The sequence below is a fragment of the Bombus impatiens genome, unplaced genomic scaffold, assembly GCF_000188095.3.
Source record: "Bombus impatiens unplaced genomic scaffold, BIMP_2.2 scf_1417, whole genome shotgun sequence".
In the NCBI taxonomy this organism is placed as follows: domain Eukaryota; kingdom Metazoa; phylum Arthropoda; class Insecta; order Hymenoptera; family Apidae; genus Bombus; species Bombus impatiens.
Window position 1 is genome coordinate 240,042 of NT_177836.1, and position 12,164 is coordinate 252,205.

Sequence of the window (12,164 nt, forward strand, 5' to 3'; positions counted from 1 at the left end):
GGTAGGATACACACGACCGTGGCATATAACTATGTAATGTTCCATAATTTATTGTACAAGCTTTGCGACTGTGTTCTATAAATAAAAATAAGACTAAAATGTTATGTAACAAAAACTCCATAAATGTTTCATTAAAAAGTTGTAACAAAGAATTATATCGATTATATCAAATATTATATCAACATTATATATTTATTATAACTTTTTAACGAAGCATCTATGGACTTTTTGCTACATTTTGAGTTTGAGTTATATCTTTTATTAATGTTACAGCGAAAGATGGTGTTCTCAAAAGCATTCTACTTTTATATTGCTACTTCGTTTACTTCCAATTCCACTGCCTTCGCCTCTCCATATTTCATTTTGGTCTCATTTTTACCTGTTTTTACTTATAAAATTAAATAGAACATACTGGCAAAGTTTGTACGTTAACTGCGGGGCATTTTATGTGTTGTTCTCACTTTTAGATTGCAACGCTCTATGGCTATCAGTTGATTTGTAAAATACATCTTATGACGTTAAGAGCCTTACCACGGGAGTGTTAGACCTATGTATGCGATCGTGCAATGAAGGTGCGCTAGAAACATGCGCAGAGATAGGATTTTGTGTATGCGCATACGCCGTTAGTACGGGGCACGGTCCATACGAATCAGAGACCATTCCGGTCGCTCTTCTTCACTTGGCCGGTTAAAATGTTGAACGTCGTATCGAAAGCAGCTGCTGGCGCCTTAAGGGCCGTCAAACCCACTCTTCTTCAAAATGAAGTTGCTAGAATCTCCGGGGCATTATCAGTAAATAGTGAGTACAAAAAGAATTATCTCCTAAGTTTCATTAATATTCATTTTTATTCAGATCAAACCACTGTGCTTCATGGAATTGTATTTTACTTGTTATTGATGATACTCGTTATTCATTATTACTTCACGTAGTTTGTTATTGCTTCTTCATGCTTATACGGAAAGTAATTCTTCTTTGCTCGATTGACACCTAAATATTGAAAAAGAAAGGTGTTGTATTGATTATATAATACATATTATTTGATCAAACTGTAGTGGTAACTCTACTGTGCAACATGGCGGCATTAAGGTCATCGATTAATTTTTGACGATATCAAGATAATTTGTTAGTTCGATTGCGATTATTATTAATATTATCACTTAAACCTTATTCGAATTCTAGCTGATGCATTTTATTATTTTGTATCATAAAAAATCCTTCTTGTCTTTTTGACTGCTTTCGGCAGTCATGTCTCGTAGATTAGAGAGAATCTTCGTGTCTTGATACGTTGTTTTAAATAGTTACATGTAAACAGTCAATAGTACTTACTATAAGATTTAGATCTGAAAGAAATAATGAAGAATATAAAACAGTTCGGTTTTCTATGAAGCACTCACATGTAGTTTGTATTATGTAACTTACCTTCATAAGGATTATCTAATATTATTTAAATTTTTGGTAAAGATTACCTCATTTATGATTTTTTTGTATCATTGTCTAATTTATAAAATATTATTATAAAATTTCAAAAATTTCATATAAGCAATATTCAATTATATGCAAAGCAAATATTAAAAGAAATAATTTTTTATAATTAGGCAGAGATTATGCAAAAGCTGCAGGATCTAAGGCTGGTGCACAAGGAAAAGTTGTTGCTGTCATTGGTGCAGTTGTTGATGTACAATTTGATGATGATCTCCCTCCAATTCTTAATGCCTTGGAAGTCCAAAATCGTACCCCCAGGCTGGTACTTGAAGTAGCTCAGCATTTGGGAGAGAACACAGTGCGCACTATTGCTATGGATGGTAATTTCATGTTGTAATTCTATAATTTAGAAAAGAAGTAATTTAGTAAAAGAATATTTCATATAAATAGTTTTTACTTTTACTGAAACACAATTATATGTATGTAGGTACTGAAGGTCTGGTTCGTGGACAAACTGTCCTGGATTCTGGATATCCAATTCGTATTCCAGTTGGTGCTGAGACACTGGGTCGCATTATTAATGTTATTGGTGAACCAATTGATGAACGTGGACCTATTCCTACTGACAAACTTGCTGCCATCCACGCAGATGCTCCTGAATTTGTAGAAATGTCTGTCGAACAGGAGATTTTAGTAACTGGAATAAAAGTCGTAGATCTTCTTGCTCCTTATGCTAAGGGAGGAAAAATTGGTAAAATTCATATTTTATCATTCAAATTTTGATTTACTTTATAATACATAATTGTTATTGGTTTTTATTGCTAATTGAATAGGTTTGTTTGGCGGTGCCGGGGTCGGGAAAACTGTATTGATTATGGAACTGATTAATAATGTAGCAAAGGCCCATGGCGGTTATTCTGTGTTTGCTGGTGTAGGTGAACGAACCCGTGAAGGCAATGACTTGTATCATGAAATGATTGAATCTGGTGTCATTTCATTGAAAGATAAAACCTCCAAAGTAGCTCTGGTATATGGTCAAATGAACGAACCGCCAGGCGCTCGTGCTCGTGTTGCTTTAACTGGTTTAACCGTTGCCGAATACTTCCGAGATCAAGAAGGACAGGATGTATTATTGTTCATTGATAACATCTTCCGGTTTACTCAAGCTGGTTCTGAAGTATGTATTATAATTTGAATATTATTAATATTATTATTAAAATCGTTCTCTTTTATAGGTGTCGGCCTTGTTAGGTCGTATTCCATCTGCTGTAGGTTATCAGCCAACATTGGCAACTGATATGGGTAGCATGCAGGAGCGTATTACGACAACAAGAAAAGGATCTATCACATCTGTACAGGCTATTTATGTACCTGCTGATGATTTGACAGATCCTGCTCCAGCAACCACTTTTGCTCACTTGGACGCTACGACTGTATTGTCTCGAGCTATTGCCGAATTGGGTAAGTATATGTATTTATAACCGCTTACTTTCATAACTGATAAAAATAAATTATATAAAAATTTATAATTTTTTCAATACTATAGGTATCTATCCTGCTGTCGATCCACTCGACTCCACTTCTCGTATCATGGACCCTAACATTATCGGTGCTGAACATTATAGTGTTGCTCGCGGTGTGCAAAAAATCTTACAAGATTATAAATCACTTCAAGATATTATTGCCATCTTAGGTATGGATGAATTATCAGAAGAAGATAAACTGACTGTAGCGCGTGCTCGTAAGATCCAAAGGTTCTTGTCTCAACCATTCCAGGTATGTACATACATTATAGTTTATAATATTAATCTTCCATAATGTATTGTTTCTGTTAACTGATCATTTGTGTGTAGGTTGCTGAAGTGTTCACTGGTCATCCCGGCAAATTAGTACCGCTAGAAGAAACTATTAAAGGATTCAAGAAAATCCTTGGTGGAGAGTATGATCATTTACCAGAAGTCGCGTTCTACATGGTCGGACCGATTGAAGAAGTAGTAGCAAAAGCAGAATCGTTGGCAAAATAATAAACTTGATTCACAGTCATCATAATCATGTCATTAAGAAATAATTAAAACGATCTTCTAATAATAGAGGCTTGTTTTTTTTTATTTACAAATATTGGATTTCATCCAAAAGTATTGGGATCTTTGAACATTACAAAAAGGGGATTAGAAGATTGTTTTTCGCCCAAAAATACATAAAAAGTATAAAAACTTATCGAGAACATCATGAACATAATCGTAAATATTATATAAATTTTATAATTTTGTTCCGGATGTTTTCATTACAGATGAAATCGATATTGTTATTTAACATTTACTTTAACATTATAGGATATGTTAGGAATTAATAAAAGTTTTACAAAAATATACAGATAAATGTACAATTTAACAATTTTCCGTTTTTGTAAAGCATTTTTCCTCCAATTAGGGAGGGGAAATTAGTTTACTTCCAAACAGAAAGAAGTATAATTTGTTTAGTTTAATTATGGAAATAATTTACATTTTATAAATAATTATTGCTCTTTAAGAGTAATTATTATTATGTTTCAGTATCAGATTTAATCATTGGTTTTTTTATTCGATAAGTGTCCCTTAAAATCTGAAATATAAAATTATTTAGTATAGAGCAACATTTAATTACATGAGTATGTATACATGAATGAAATTGTGATTACCTTCCATTGTTCCATGTTTAGATACATCACGTTTTGAATGTTAGACCTCTTTCCTGCCATTACTTCAGTTGTCATGTCTCTAGAGCAGGGTTGAACAACAAGTATTCCAGATTCATCTGTTGACAAAGTAGAATTTAATAAATAGAAATCATAGTTTGTAATTGTCAAAACTAATATTACCTTTTGCTACTATTACCCTTCCATCTCGGACAAGAAAGGACATTTGTAAAATATTTTGAATAGTTTTTCCAAAATCATTTGGATGTAAAATTAATTTAAAAAAATCAAGAGGTTTGGAGTAGGTTTTATAATATTTAGAGATGATTTTGTTCATTTTTACAGTTTCTTCTGCACTTTCTTCTTCTTTTTCAACTGCCACTACTTTATCTGGTTTTTTTATTTGTGCTTGAGCTTCTCTAACTGTTGGTTTTCTTTTGTTAATTTCCTTCTTTTCTAATGGTACCAAAGTACCTAGAAATATGAAAGATAAAAATACAATATCTTCTTCATATTAGTCATACAAATTGTAACAATAAAATTTGATAAAAACCTAGTAATGTGGTATAATGTGGTGTTCTTTTAAAACATTTTGTAACTCGTGATTCTAGAAATGACCAATCTGGTGTTTCTGATGTAATATCAGAACATTTTTTCATATATTCCACCTAAATTAATAAATAACTTATTTAGGAACAATAGTTGTTAACAAAAAAAGTACTTATTGATGCAACATGTACCAATTTTTTAGCAAATTCCGCTTGATTATATGAACATACAAATTTTGTCAAAGATCTTGTACATTGTTTTAAAATGTTAGAAGATATGCTCATCATTTCTGAATCCATTAATACCTCTTCTTGATTATGCACTAAAAAATAACATATAAAATGATAAGAAAATATTTGAAGAAATCAAAATAAATCAAATGAAGAACAATACGCTTAAGAATTATATACCTTTTTCTTCTAAAGTTGTTTCAGAGTTTATATTATCTGTCTCTTCCATACATAATTCCAAAGTGTGTATAGTATCAGCATTAACTGCATCTTCTAAAAAATTTACATTGCGTATAATATTTAATTTTTTTATAATGCATATTATTAAAAATCATACGTAAAGATTGTGCTCTAGTTATAATCCTCCTTAGAATCTCTTTGCGTTGTTGTGGTGATCGTGTAGACGACGTGCTATCGTTACAATTGTTACTATTTCTGGACATTTTGAGTTATTTTCTATTGAAAGACAATATATTTGCAGAACACAATGAGTAATTAACAAGGAGAAACAGTGTTTTCGTTATTTTTGTATACAATAACAATCTCCAAACCCAACACTAATTGACATTGATCTTTCACCATAGTGAGATAAACTGTACTAATATTTGGTAATATAGAAACTAGCCCCACTAGAAAAGAGCCACTGTATTTGTATTAGTATGTTGTATGATTATCGTTTTACAGAATTATTTATTGAAAATGTATTTTTGAACATTTTTAATTCCCCTAATGACTTTTTCATGATGTAAATTAATGTAAAGTACTAGGAACGAAACTAGGAAAAAGAAAGTTTATGATATATAACTGTATACGAAGAAAAGATTTGACATTTCGTGGTTACGAACATTAGTAAGCTTCTTTATAATCAAAAAATTAAAGAAACGGGCATGGAAAATACCTCGAATAAGGTATTACTTATAATTCTTTATTAATAAAATGCTGTGGAGATTATTGATTGTGTAAAATTATATTTTATAGGAAGAACAGAATAATCAGAATGATTCAGACTCTGAGGTAGATGAGGTAGAACCTAGACTCAAATACGTCAGAGTACGAAATGATTTAGAACATATATTACAAAATGATGCAGCTAGTTGCATTGCAGTACATCCTAAGGTGTGAAATATAATTAATACTACTTGTAAAAATTATATGATAAAAATAATGTTATGTTATGAAGGTTAAGCATAGTAGAATGTATACATTATATAGTCGAAATTCTAAATCTTGGTTAATTTTTTGCATGACATACTACTATCGCTACATTAATGCTTATTACAGTAATTTAATCTTTGTTTAGTTCCTATGTCTGGGTTCACACTGGGGTATGATACATCTTTTAGATCATCAAGGAAATAATATACAGTCTAAAAGTTTACAAGCACATACAGTTGCTGTCAATCAGATTTCTATAGACCATAATGGAGATTTCATTGCATCCTGTAGTGATGATGGAAAAGTTTTTATATATGGTCTTTACAGCACAGAGAATAATCATAATATGAGCATGGGTAGATTAGTTAAAAGTATAGCTATAGATCCAAATTATTATAAAAGTTGTAGCGGAAGAAGATTTATTACAGGTGGTTATTTTGTTTTATATATTTAATTCTTAAATACATTTAAAAATTAACTTCTCAGAGATGAAAATTATTTCTAGGGGATGATAAATTGGTTTTGTATGAGAAAACATTTTTATCCAGAATGAAACTAACTGTATTGTGCGATGCGGAAGGAGGAGTAAGATCAATTGCATGGATTGGACATTTTGTGGCTTGGGCATCTGATACTGGTGTCAGAATCTATGATTTAAATGCCAAATGTTCATTAGGTCTCATTAAGTGGACTAGATCTACTGAGTAAGTAGGAAAATGGTATGCAAAATTTTTATATGTTATTGAGGCTAAATTAATTCTTAATCATATTCTATACAGTGCATTACCAGAACATTACAGATGTAATCTTCGATGGTCAGATGATAGAACATTATTAATTGGTTGGGTTGATATAGTGCGAATTTGTCAAATTAGAAAAAGGTCGATACAGGAAATGGTCAATAGAGACCTACCGGAATTTGTGGTAGATCCAGGTATACATTTTATATGTAATAAAAAAGATATTATTAATTATATAAGAAATGGTAGATAATAATGATAAAACTTCAATTTTAGTTTCAACTTTCCAAGTGGACTTTTATATTTCCGGTATTGCACCTTTAGAAAATCAGTTAGTATTACTAGGTTGCTTGAAAGAATTGGATGAAGATGGAAAGAGTCAGAGGCCCACATTACATGTTGTTGAACCAAAGTATCATGATTTTACTCTTGTGTGTGCAAATTCGCTTACACTTCGTGGTTATAAAGAATACAGTTGTAATGATTATCATTTAGACTGTTTGAAAGAGGAAAACAGGTATTTAGTTCAATTCTACTAAATTTATTATATCAAAACTAATCTTATTTTTATATGATTATTTTTAGGTTTTTTATTGTCAGTCCAAAAGATATTGTTGTAGCTAGTTTATATGATGCGGATGACAGAATTGAGTGGCTATTGAGTCATGGAAAATTCGAACAAGCATTAGAGGCAGTAACATTAGATAATGGCAAAGATTGTAAGAAGTACACTTTTGTTTATGTTGGCCGTATATATTTAGATCATTTGTTAGCTTGTGGAAAATATGATGAAGCAGGAAAACTCTGCTCTAAAATTTTAGGAAAGGATAAAAAATTATGGGAGGAAGAAGTTAGTATCATTTTTTCCTTTACAATGTTCCAGTTTCATTCATAGTTCCATTGAGTAATACTATTTCATTGCAGGTATATAAATTTGCAAGAGTTCACCAACTGAGGTCTATTTCTTCTTATCTCCCAAGAGGCGATGTCACGTTAGATCCATTGATTTACGAAATGGTTCTTTATGAATATTTGAAAATGGATCCTGATGGATTTCTTCAACTAGTCAAAGAATGGTCTCCTAAATTATATAAAGTTGCAGCTGTTGTAAATGGTGTTTTGGAACATCTTATCGTTGATAATCAACGACAAAATGTACTGTTAGAAGCTTTAGCAATTCTATATATTCATGATGAAAAATACGACAAAGCGTTAGCCATGTATTTAAAATTGAGACATAAAGATGTATTTCAGCTTATTAAAAAATACCATCTGTATAATACCGTTTACGACATGATAGAAGGTTTAATGGATTTAGATGCGGAACGTGCTATACAATTTTTTTTAGAAAAAGATGCAGTACCATCTGATATCGTTGTACAAAAATTGCAGCATAATCATCGATACTTATACTTGGTAAGATATAAAAAAACAGATGTGAAATAAATATAATAATTTCTCTTTCATAATAACTACATTTCAAAGATGACTTATAACAGTATTTAGATGAATTAAATAAAAAAGATACAGAAGATAAATATCATGGATTGTTAGTCCAGCTTTATGCTAATTATTCAAGAGATAAATTGTTACCTCTTCTACGCCGTTCTAATAATTATCCAATACAACAAGCACTAGATATCTGTAGTCAGCGAAAATTTTATCCAGAAATGGTATATCTACTTGGTAGAATTGGAAACACTTCTGAAGCTTTAGCACTTATGACTAGAGAATTAAACGATATGCAGAGTGCGATTGCATTTTGTCAAGAACACGATGACGAGGAACTGTGGAATGATTTGATTATTTATTCTTTGGATAAGCCCAGTAAGTAATAATGAAGTGCTAATATTTCTAATATTTCATAAAATTATTATTAAATAATAAAATTATATTTCTTTAATGAGACTAAATTAATTTGTTTCTTTCAGAGGCTATTACATTTTTGTTGCAAAAAATAGGCACATATGTTGATCCTAGACTTATGGTACAAAGAATAGAACCGTCTTTAGAAATTCCTGGTTTAAAGAAAGCTTTAGTTAAGATGATGTGTGACTACAATCTCCAAGTGTCAGTACAAGAAGGATGTAGAAAAATGTTATCCAATGATTATTTCAACTTACATGAAAGGCTAGTTAAATGTTATCAAAAAGGGATATTTATAGATGGTTAGTATTAAAGAATTGTAATTCTAAAACGATTGCAAAAATTTCATTTATGTTAATGATTATGGTCACATTCTTTAGATGACCAAATGTGTGGAGCTTGCCATAGGAAAATAATTGTAAGAGGTATCTATTAAAATAATATGAATTATTCAAATATATTATTAGTATTACTTTAATTTCAATATATTATTCATTACAGAACCAAGGAATCTAGTTGTATTTTATTGTAAACATTCGTTTCATGAAGATTGTCTACCAAATTTCGAGGTAGTGGTATGTATTTTACTTTTAGTAAATAATTTAAGTAATTTAGAGAGTTTCTCATTTTTTTAAGTTTCAATCTTATTTTTTAGGAAAATTGTGTTATATGTAACTCGCAAAAAGATATATCTCCTAGCAGAAAATGATACAGGTAAACTTTAATGTTAATAGAAAATATTCTTCATAAATTCAAATATAATCTGTAACTATGTGTTTTATTATTTTAGCTTTTGTAATATTTGATCAATAGTAGCACATTTAGTACATATTTTGAATACTTTAAGACATGCAGGACATATCGAATAAGACTGAAAATTAAAGAATTATATGATTGTTTTATAAATATAATACCGATATAAAATTGTATTATAAATATATATAAAATTTACTTTATGATCTCCACAAACTTGAATAATAGCTTGACATTGATCACAAGTTCTCTTTAATTGCGGTAAGATATCAGGCATAGAATTTATTGGAGTAGATACATCAAATTTTTCTTGATTATCAGGTACAGTATTATTTGAATCTTCCGAGCAGATAGATTTTGTAAAGTCGTCAGAACTCTGAAATTAATTGTTTATTTTAATAATGAGCTTGTCTTCGTTATATAATTCAAAGTATTTGCCTTCATCTCATGACATTCCCCTGTAAAAGATGTGGAAGAAAATTTCTTCAATGTGGTATAATCTATATAAAATCCACAGATACCGCAAAATGTATCCAACTTTTTTTCTGCTAGCTGTGATGTTACACTACTATCATAATCTTCTTTCAATGTACTGGTCTCCCAGGTCATTGGATTCTTTGCAAACGCTTTAAAATGTTGTATTGTAAAGTCTATCACGTTTTCAGGTTTTACTGTGGAGACCAGTAATTTATAAATAATATTAATACATTATCGTAAAATATTGTGCATTTGACCTGTTTGAGAAGTATTGGTACAATGTTTCCCCAGTTGAAAAAATGATTACCAACTAATAGTGTTTGAACGTAATCTGCGATCAATTGCTTTACTTCTGGGTGGTCAGCTAGATATTCTGTTTGTTCAGCAATTTTGGAAAACTATTGATGGTGTAAAATATGCATTTTATTTTGATATTGATTATTCCACAGGAAAAATACTTAATATTTTACTATCTTACTTTCATATCTAAATATTTAGAAAACATTTCAATATCTTCTATCCAGCATTCTCTGAGAGGCGTTTCCATTCTTATTGTTTTACTTCGGACATCTGGATCAGTTAATGGATTAATTTTTAATACATATGGCACATCCAACCAATTATGTCGGAGTATTCTAGCTTTCGGAGTTAAATAAGTTCTTATACTATGAATAGTTCCATCTTCTTTGCATATTTTACGTTCGATCGTATAAACATCTAAATAATGTCCATCTAATTCCATACGTTCAGCAGGAATACATATCTAATAGAGAAAGTATCTCGTTATTTATTTTAAATTCATCGGTACTCGTTCATATTCTCTTACATAGTTGGATTCAGCAAGATCTCCATCAATGGAAATGCTTTTAAAAGTTAATGTTCCCTCATAATTTATAAGCGCCAAGTATCGCATAAGTAATATATTTACTCCTTCACTTATTAGATTGCTGTTAGTGCAAAAGGATAAATCTTTAGTTTCAGTAGATTTATCACACAGACAAGTGCGTGTCAATTTTACAGAGTAACAGTTCTCTTCAATGCCTATAAAAATTGTTTTTTCATGCAGTCCATCTTCGTATACAAATCTGCAATATTATATAACATTAATATTATTATAGAAACACAGGTTTATTAAAATTAACCAACTCTGTCCTTTTTTCTTCTAGGCAGTGGAATTTTGACGTTGCCGAACTAATAATTTTTGACCCACCGAAATGACCATCAATAGACATCGAAGATTGCACATGCACTAAAAATTCCCGAGCCTTGGGCCCGATGGATTCTACCAAAATACAATATCCGCCTATTGGTTCCGTCTCCTTCATAGGTTCATTTTTTAAAGAAATTATTAAGGTCTCCCGGAAACATAAATCTGCTTGATTTACATCGTCTGAAGTACAAAAAGAAAGAAGCTGAGTATTTAGAACAGCATAATATTTTTTTCAAAAAAGAATTTACAGTCTAATAGTGAAAACGACATAGCTTATAAGTATCAAAAAAATTACATTCCAAATACAATTCATTTCACCAGCAGCGAATAAATTTACCAACTTGTACATTAGATATTATTCTATATTATATTTTATTACGTACCGTTTCTTATGGACGTTTATTCGTTTTATTTATGGAATATCTTTATTCGTTGTTGGAGAAATTTAGTTAGAGCGAATTATTTTAATAGGATATGGGGTGCAAACATTTTATTATTGTGAAAAATTTTTAACAGGTTCATTATTAATATTTACTTGTTTTGTTCAAAACTGATCGATCGTAAATTCATAATTTATTGTACATACTAACGTATAGATTACGATTTCAGAATGAAATTATTTTACAATAAAACGTAGGGACATTATGATTTATGCTTTAATATGTACAGTAAGAAATTTGTCAAATTGTTACGATATATAATATTCTGTATTTTGTACAACAAGGTGCCATCATTGTATAAAATAATTTTGGTGTGTGTTCTGTGGTATTAAGAGATTTTATGAGTACACGATTTATCCATAATGTCACAGCTATGCCTAAGATATTTTATCTAGGTCTCCATGTAAATATTGTGTCTAAGTTGCAGTGTAGAACAATAATAATGTGTAAAGTATAATTAATATATAAATTTTTTACGTCGCTTAAAAAGTTGTACGTTTCTGCGATAATTTGTCTACTTGTCTATTTATTAAAAGGAGGAAAAAGAAAATGGATTTACCAATTGAAAATTCAGGGATCCAATCTCGAATATCAAATAGTTTACATAAAATTTCTTCTGTATTCGACATGTTAACTTTTTAATTTCTT

The 12,164-nt window shown here is 30.3% G+C and overlaps 4 protein-coding genes across 7 annotated transcripts; 2 read left to right on the forward strand and 2 right to left on the reverse strand.

Moving 5' to 3' along the window:
* The first annotated feature begins 574 nt into the window (after nucleotides 1-574).
* On the forward strand, nucleotides 575-3,512 carry LOC100743808 (ATP synthase subunit beta, mitochondrial). Its single transcript, XM_033323986.1, has 7 exons — nucleotides 575-798; nucleotides 1,596-1,802; nucleotides 1,910-2,173; nucleotides 2,256-2,599; nucleotides 2,658-2,883; nucleotides 2,969-3,198; nucleotides 3,276-3,512. Exons 1-7 carry the CDS (start codon nucleotides 693-695, stop codon nucleotides 3,444-3,446), a joined length of 1,548 nt encoding a protein of 515 aa, XP_033179877.1. The 5' UTR covers nucleotides 575-692; the 3' UTR covers nucleotides 3,447-3,512.
* Nucleotides 3,513-3,843: 331 nt separating this feature from the next.
* LOC100743920 (EP300-interacting inhibitor of differentiation 3) lies at nucleotides 3,844-5,475 on the reverse strand. Its single transcript, XM_003493933.4, has 7 exons — nucleotides 5,213-5,475; nucleotides 5,056-5,148; nucleotides 4,837-4,967; nucleotides 4,650-4,764; nucleotides 4,280-4,570; nucleotides 4,100-4,215; nucleotides 3,844-4,023 (listed from the first exon to the last, which is right to left on the reverse strand). Exons 1-7 carry the CDS (start codon nucleotides 5,316-5,318, stop codon nucleotides 3,964-3,966), a joined length of 912 nt encoding a protein of 303 aa, XP_003493981.1. The 5' UTR covers nucleotides 5,319-5,475; the 3' UTR covers nucleotides 3,844-3,963.
* Nucleotides 5,476-5,641: 166 nt separating this feature from the next.
* Nucleotides 5,642-12,025, forward strand: LOC100744038 (vacuolar protein sorting-associated protein 41 homolog). 4 transcript variants are annotated; one of them, XR_001102711.3, is made up of 15 exons: nucleotides 5,642-5,783; nucleotides 5,854-5,991; nucleotides 6,176-6,458; nucleotides 6,536-6,734; nucleotides 6,810-6,964; nucleotides 7,047-7,287; nucleotides 7,356-7,620; nucleotides 7,695-8,186; nucleotides 8,270-8,597; nucleotides 8,702-8,938; nucleotides 9,017-9,061; nucleotides 9,138-9,211; nucleotides 9,292-9,350; nucleotides 9,427-9,710; nucleotides 11,033-12,025. XR_001102711.3 is itself a non-coding variant. In XM_003493934.4 (14 exons), exons 1-13 carry the CDS (start codon nucleotides 5,763-5,765, stop codon nucleotides 9,343-9,345), a joined length of 2,532 nt encoding a protein of 843 aa, XP_003493982.1. In that variant the 5' UTR covers nucleotides 5,642-5,762; the 3' UTR covers nucleotides 9,346-9,350; nucleotides 11,033-12,025. The 4 variants fall into 4 exon arrangements, 2 of the variants coding, with proteins under 2 accessions (XP_003493982.1, XP_033179875.1); XR_001102712.3 differs by having other exon boundaries at nucleotides 9,427-9,650; XM_003493934.4 differs by lacking the exon at nucleotides 9,427-9,710.
* On the reverse strand, nucleotides 9,650-11,215 carry LOC105681614 (ciliogenesis-associated TTC17-interacting protein-like). The gene is made up of 5 exons (XM_012392399.3): nucleotides 11,013-11,215; nucleotides 10,693-10,951; nucleotides 10,345-10,629; nucleotides 10,174-10,264; nucleotides 9,650-10,060 (listed from the first exon to the last, which is right to left on the reverse strand). The coding sequence occupies exons 1-5, from the start codon at nucleotides 11,189-11,191 to the stop codon at nucleotides 9,780-9,782; spliced, it is 1,095 nt and encodes a 364-aa protein (XP_012247822.2). The 5' UTR covers nucleotides 11,192-11,215; the 3' UTR covers nucleotides 9,650-9,779.
* Nucleotides 12,026-12,164: the final 139 nt, after the last annotated feature.

Bases quoted from the DNA above. Each gene is read 5' to 3' on its own strand.
- LOC100743808 (XM_033323986.1), top strand. From the start codon at position 693: ATGTTGAACGTCGTATCGAAAGCAGCTGCTGGCGCCTTAAGGGCCGTC. The intron at 2,884-2,968 runs GTAAGTATATGT...TCAATACTATAG, and splicing joins TCGAGCTATTGCCGAATTGG to GTATCTATCCTGCTGTCGAT. The intron at 3,199-3,275 runs GTATGTACATAC...ATTTGTGTGTAG, and splicing joins TCTTGTCTCAACCATTCCAG to GTTGCTGAAGTGTTCACTGG.
- LOC100743920 (XM_003493933.4), bottom strand. From the start codon at position 5,318: ATGTCCAGAAATAGTAACAATTGTAACGATAGCACGTCGTCTACACGA. The intron at 4,765-4,836 runs GTACATGTTGCA...TTATTAATTTAG, and splicing joins CGGAATTTGCTAAAAAATTG to GTGGAATATATGAAAAAATG. The intron at 4,571-4,649 runs GTTTTTATCAAA...TCATATTTCTAG, and splicing joins ACATTATACCACATTACTAG to GTACTTTGGTACCATTAGAA.
- LOC100744038 (XM_003493934.4), top strand. From the start codon at position 5,763: ATGGAAAATACCTCGAATAAG. The intron at 6,735-6,809 runs GTAAGTAGGAAA...TATTCTATACAG, and splicing joins AAGTGGACTAGATCTACTGA to TGCATTACCAGAACATTACA. The intron at 8,939-9,016 runs GTTAGTATTAAA...CACATTCTTTAG, and splicing joins AAAAGGGATATTTATAGATG to ATGACCAAATGTGTGGAGCT.
- LOC105681614 (XM_012392399.3), bottom strand. From the start codon at position 11,191: ATGAAGGAGACGGAACCAATAGGCGGATATTGTATTTTGGTAGAATCC. The intron at 10,630-10,692 runs GTAAGAGAATAT...TTTCTCTATTAG, and splicing joins ATCTTGCTGAATCCAACTAT to ATATGTATTCCTGCTGAACG. The intron at 10,061-10,173 runs GTAATCATTTTT...TGGTCTCCACAG, and splicing joins CGTTCAAACACTATTAGTTG to TAAAACCTGAAAACGTGATA.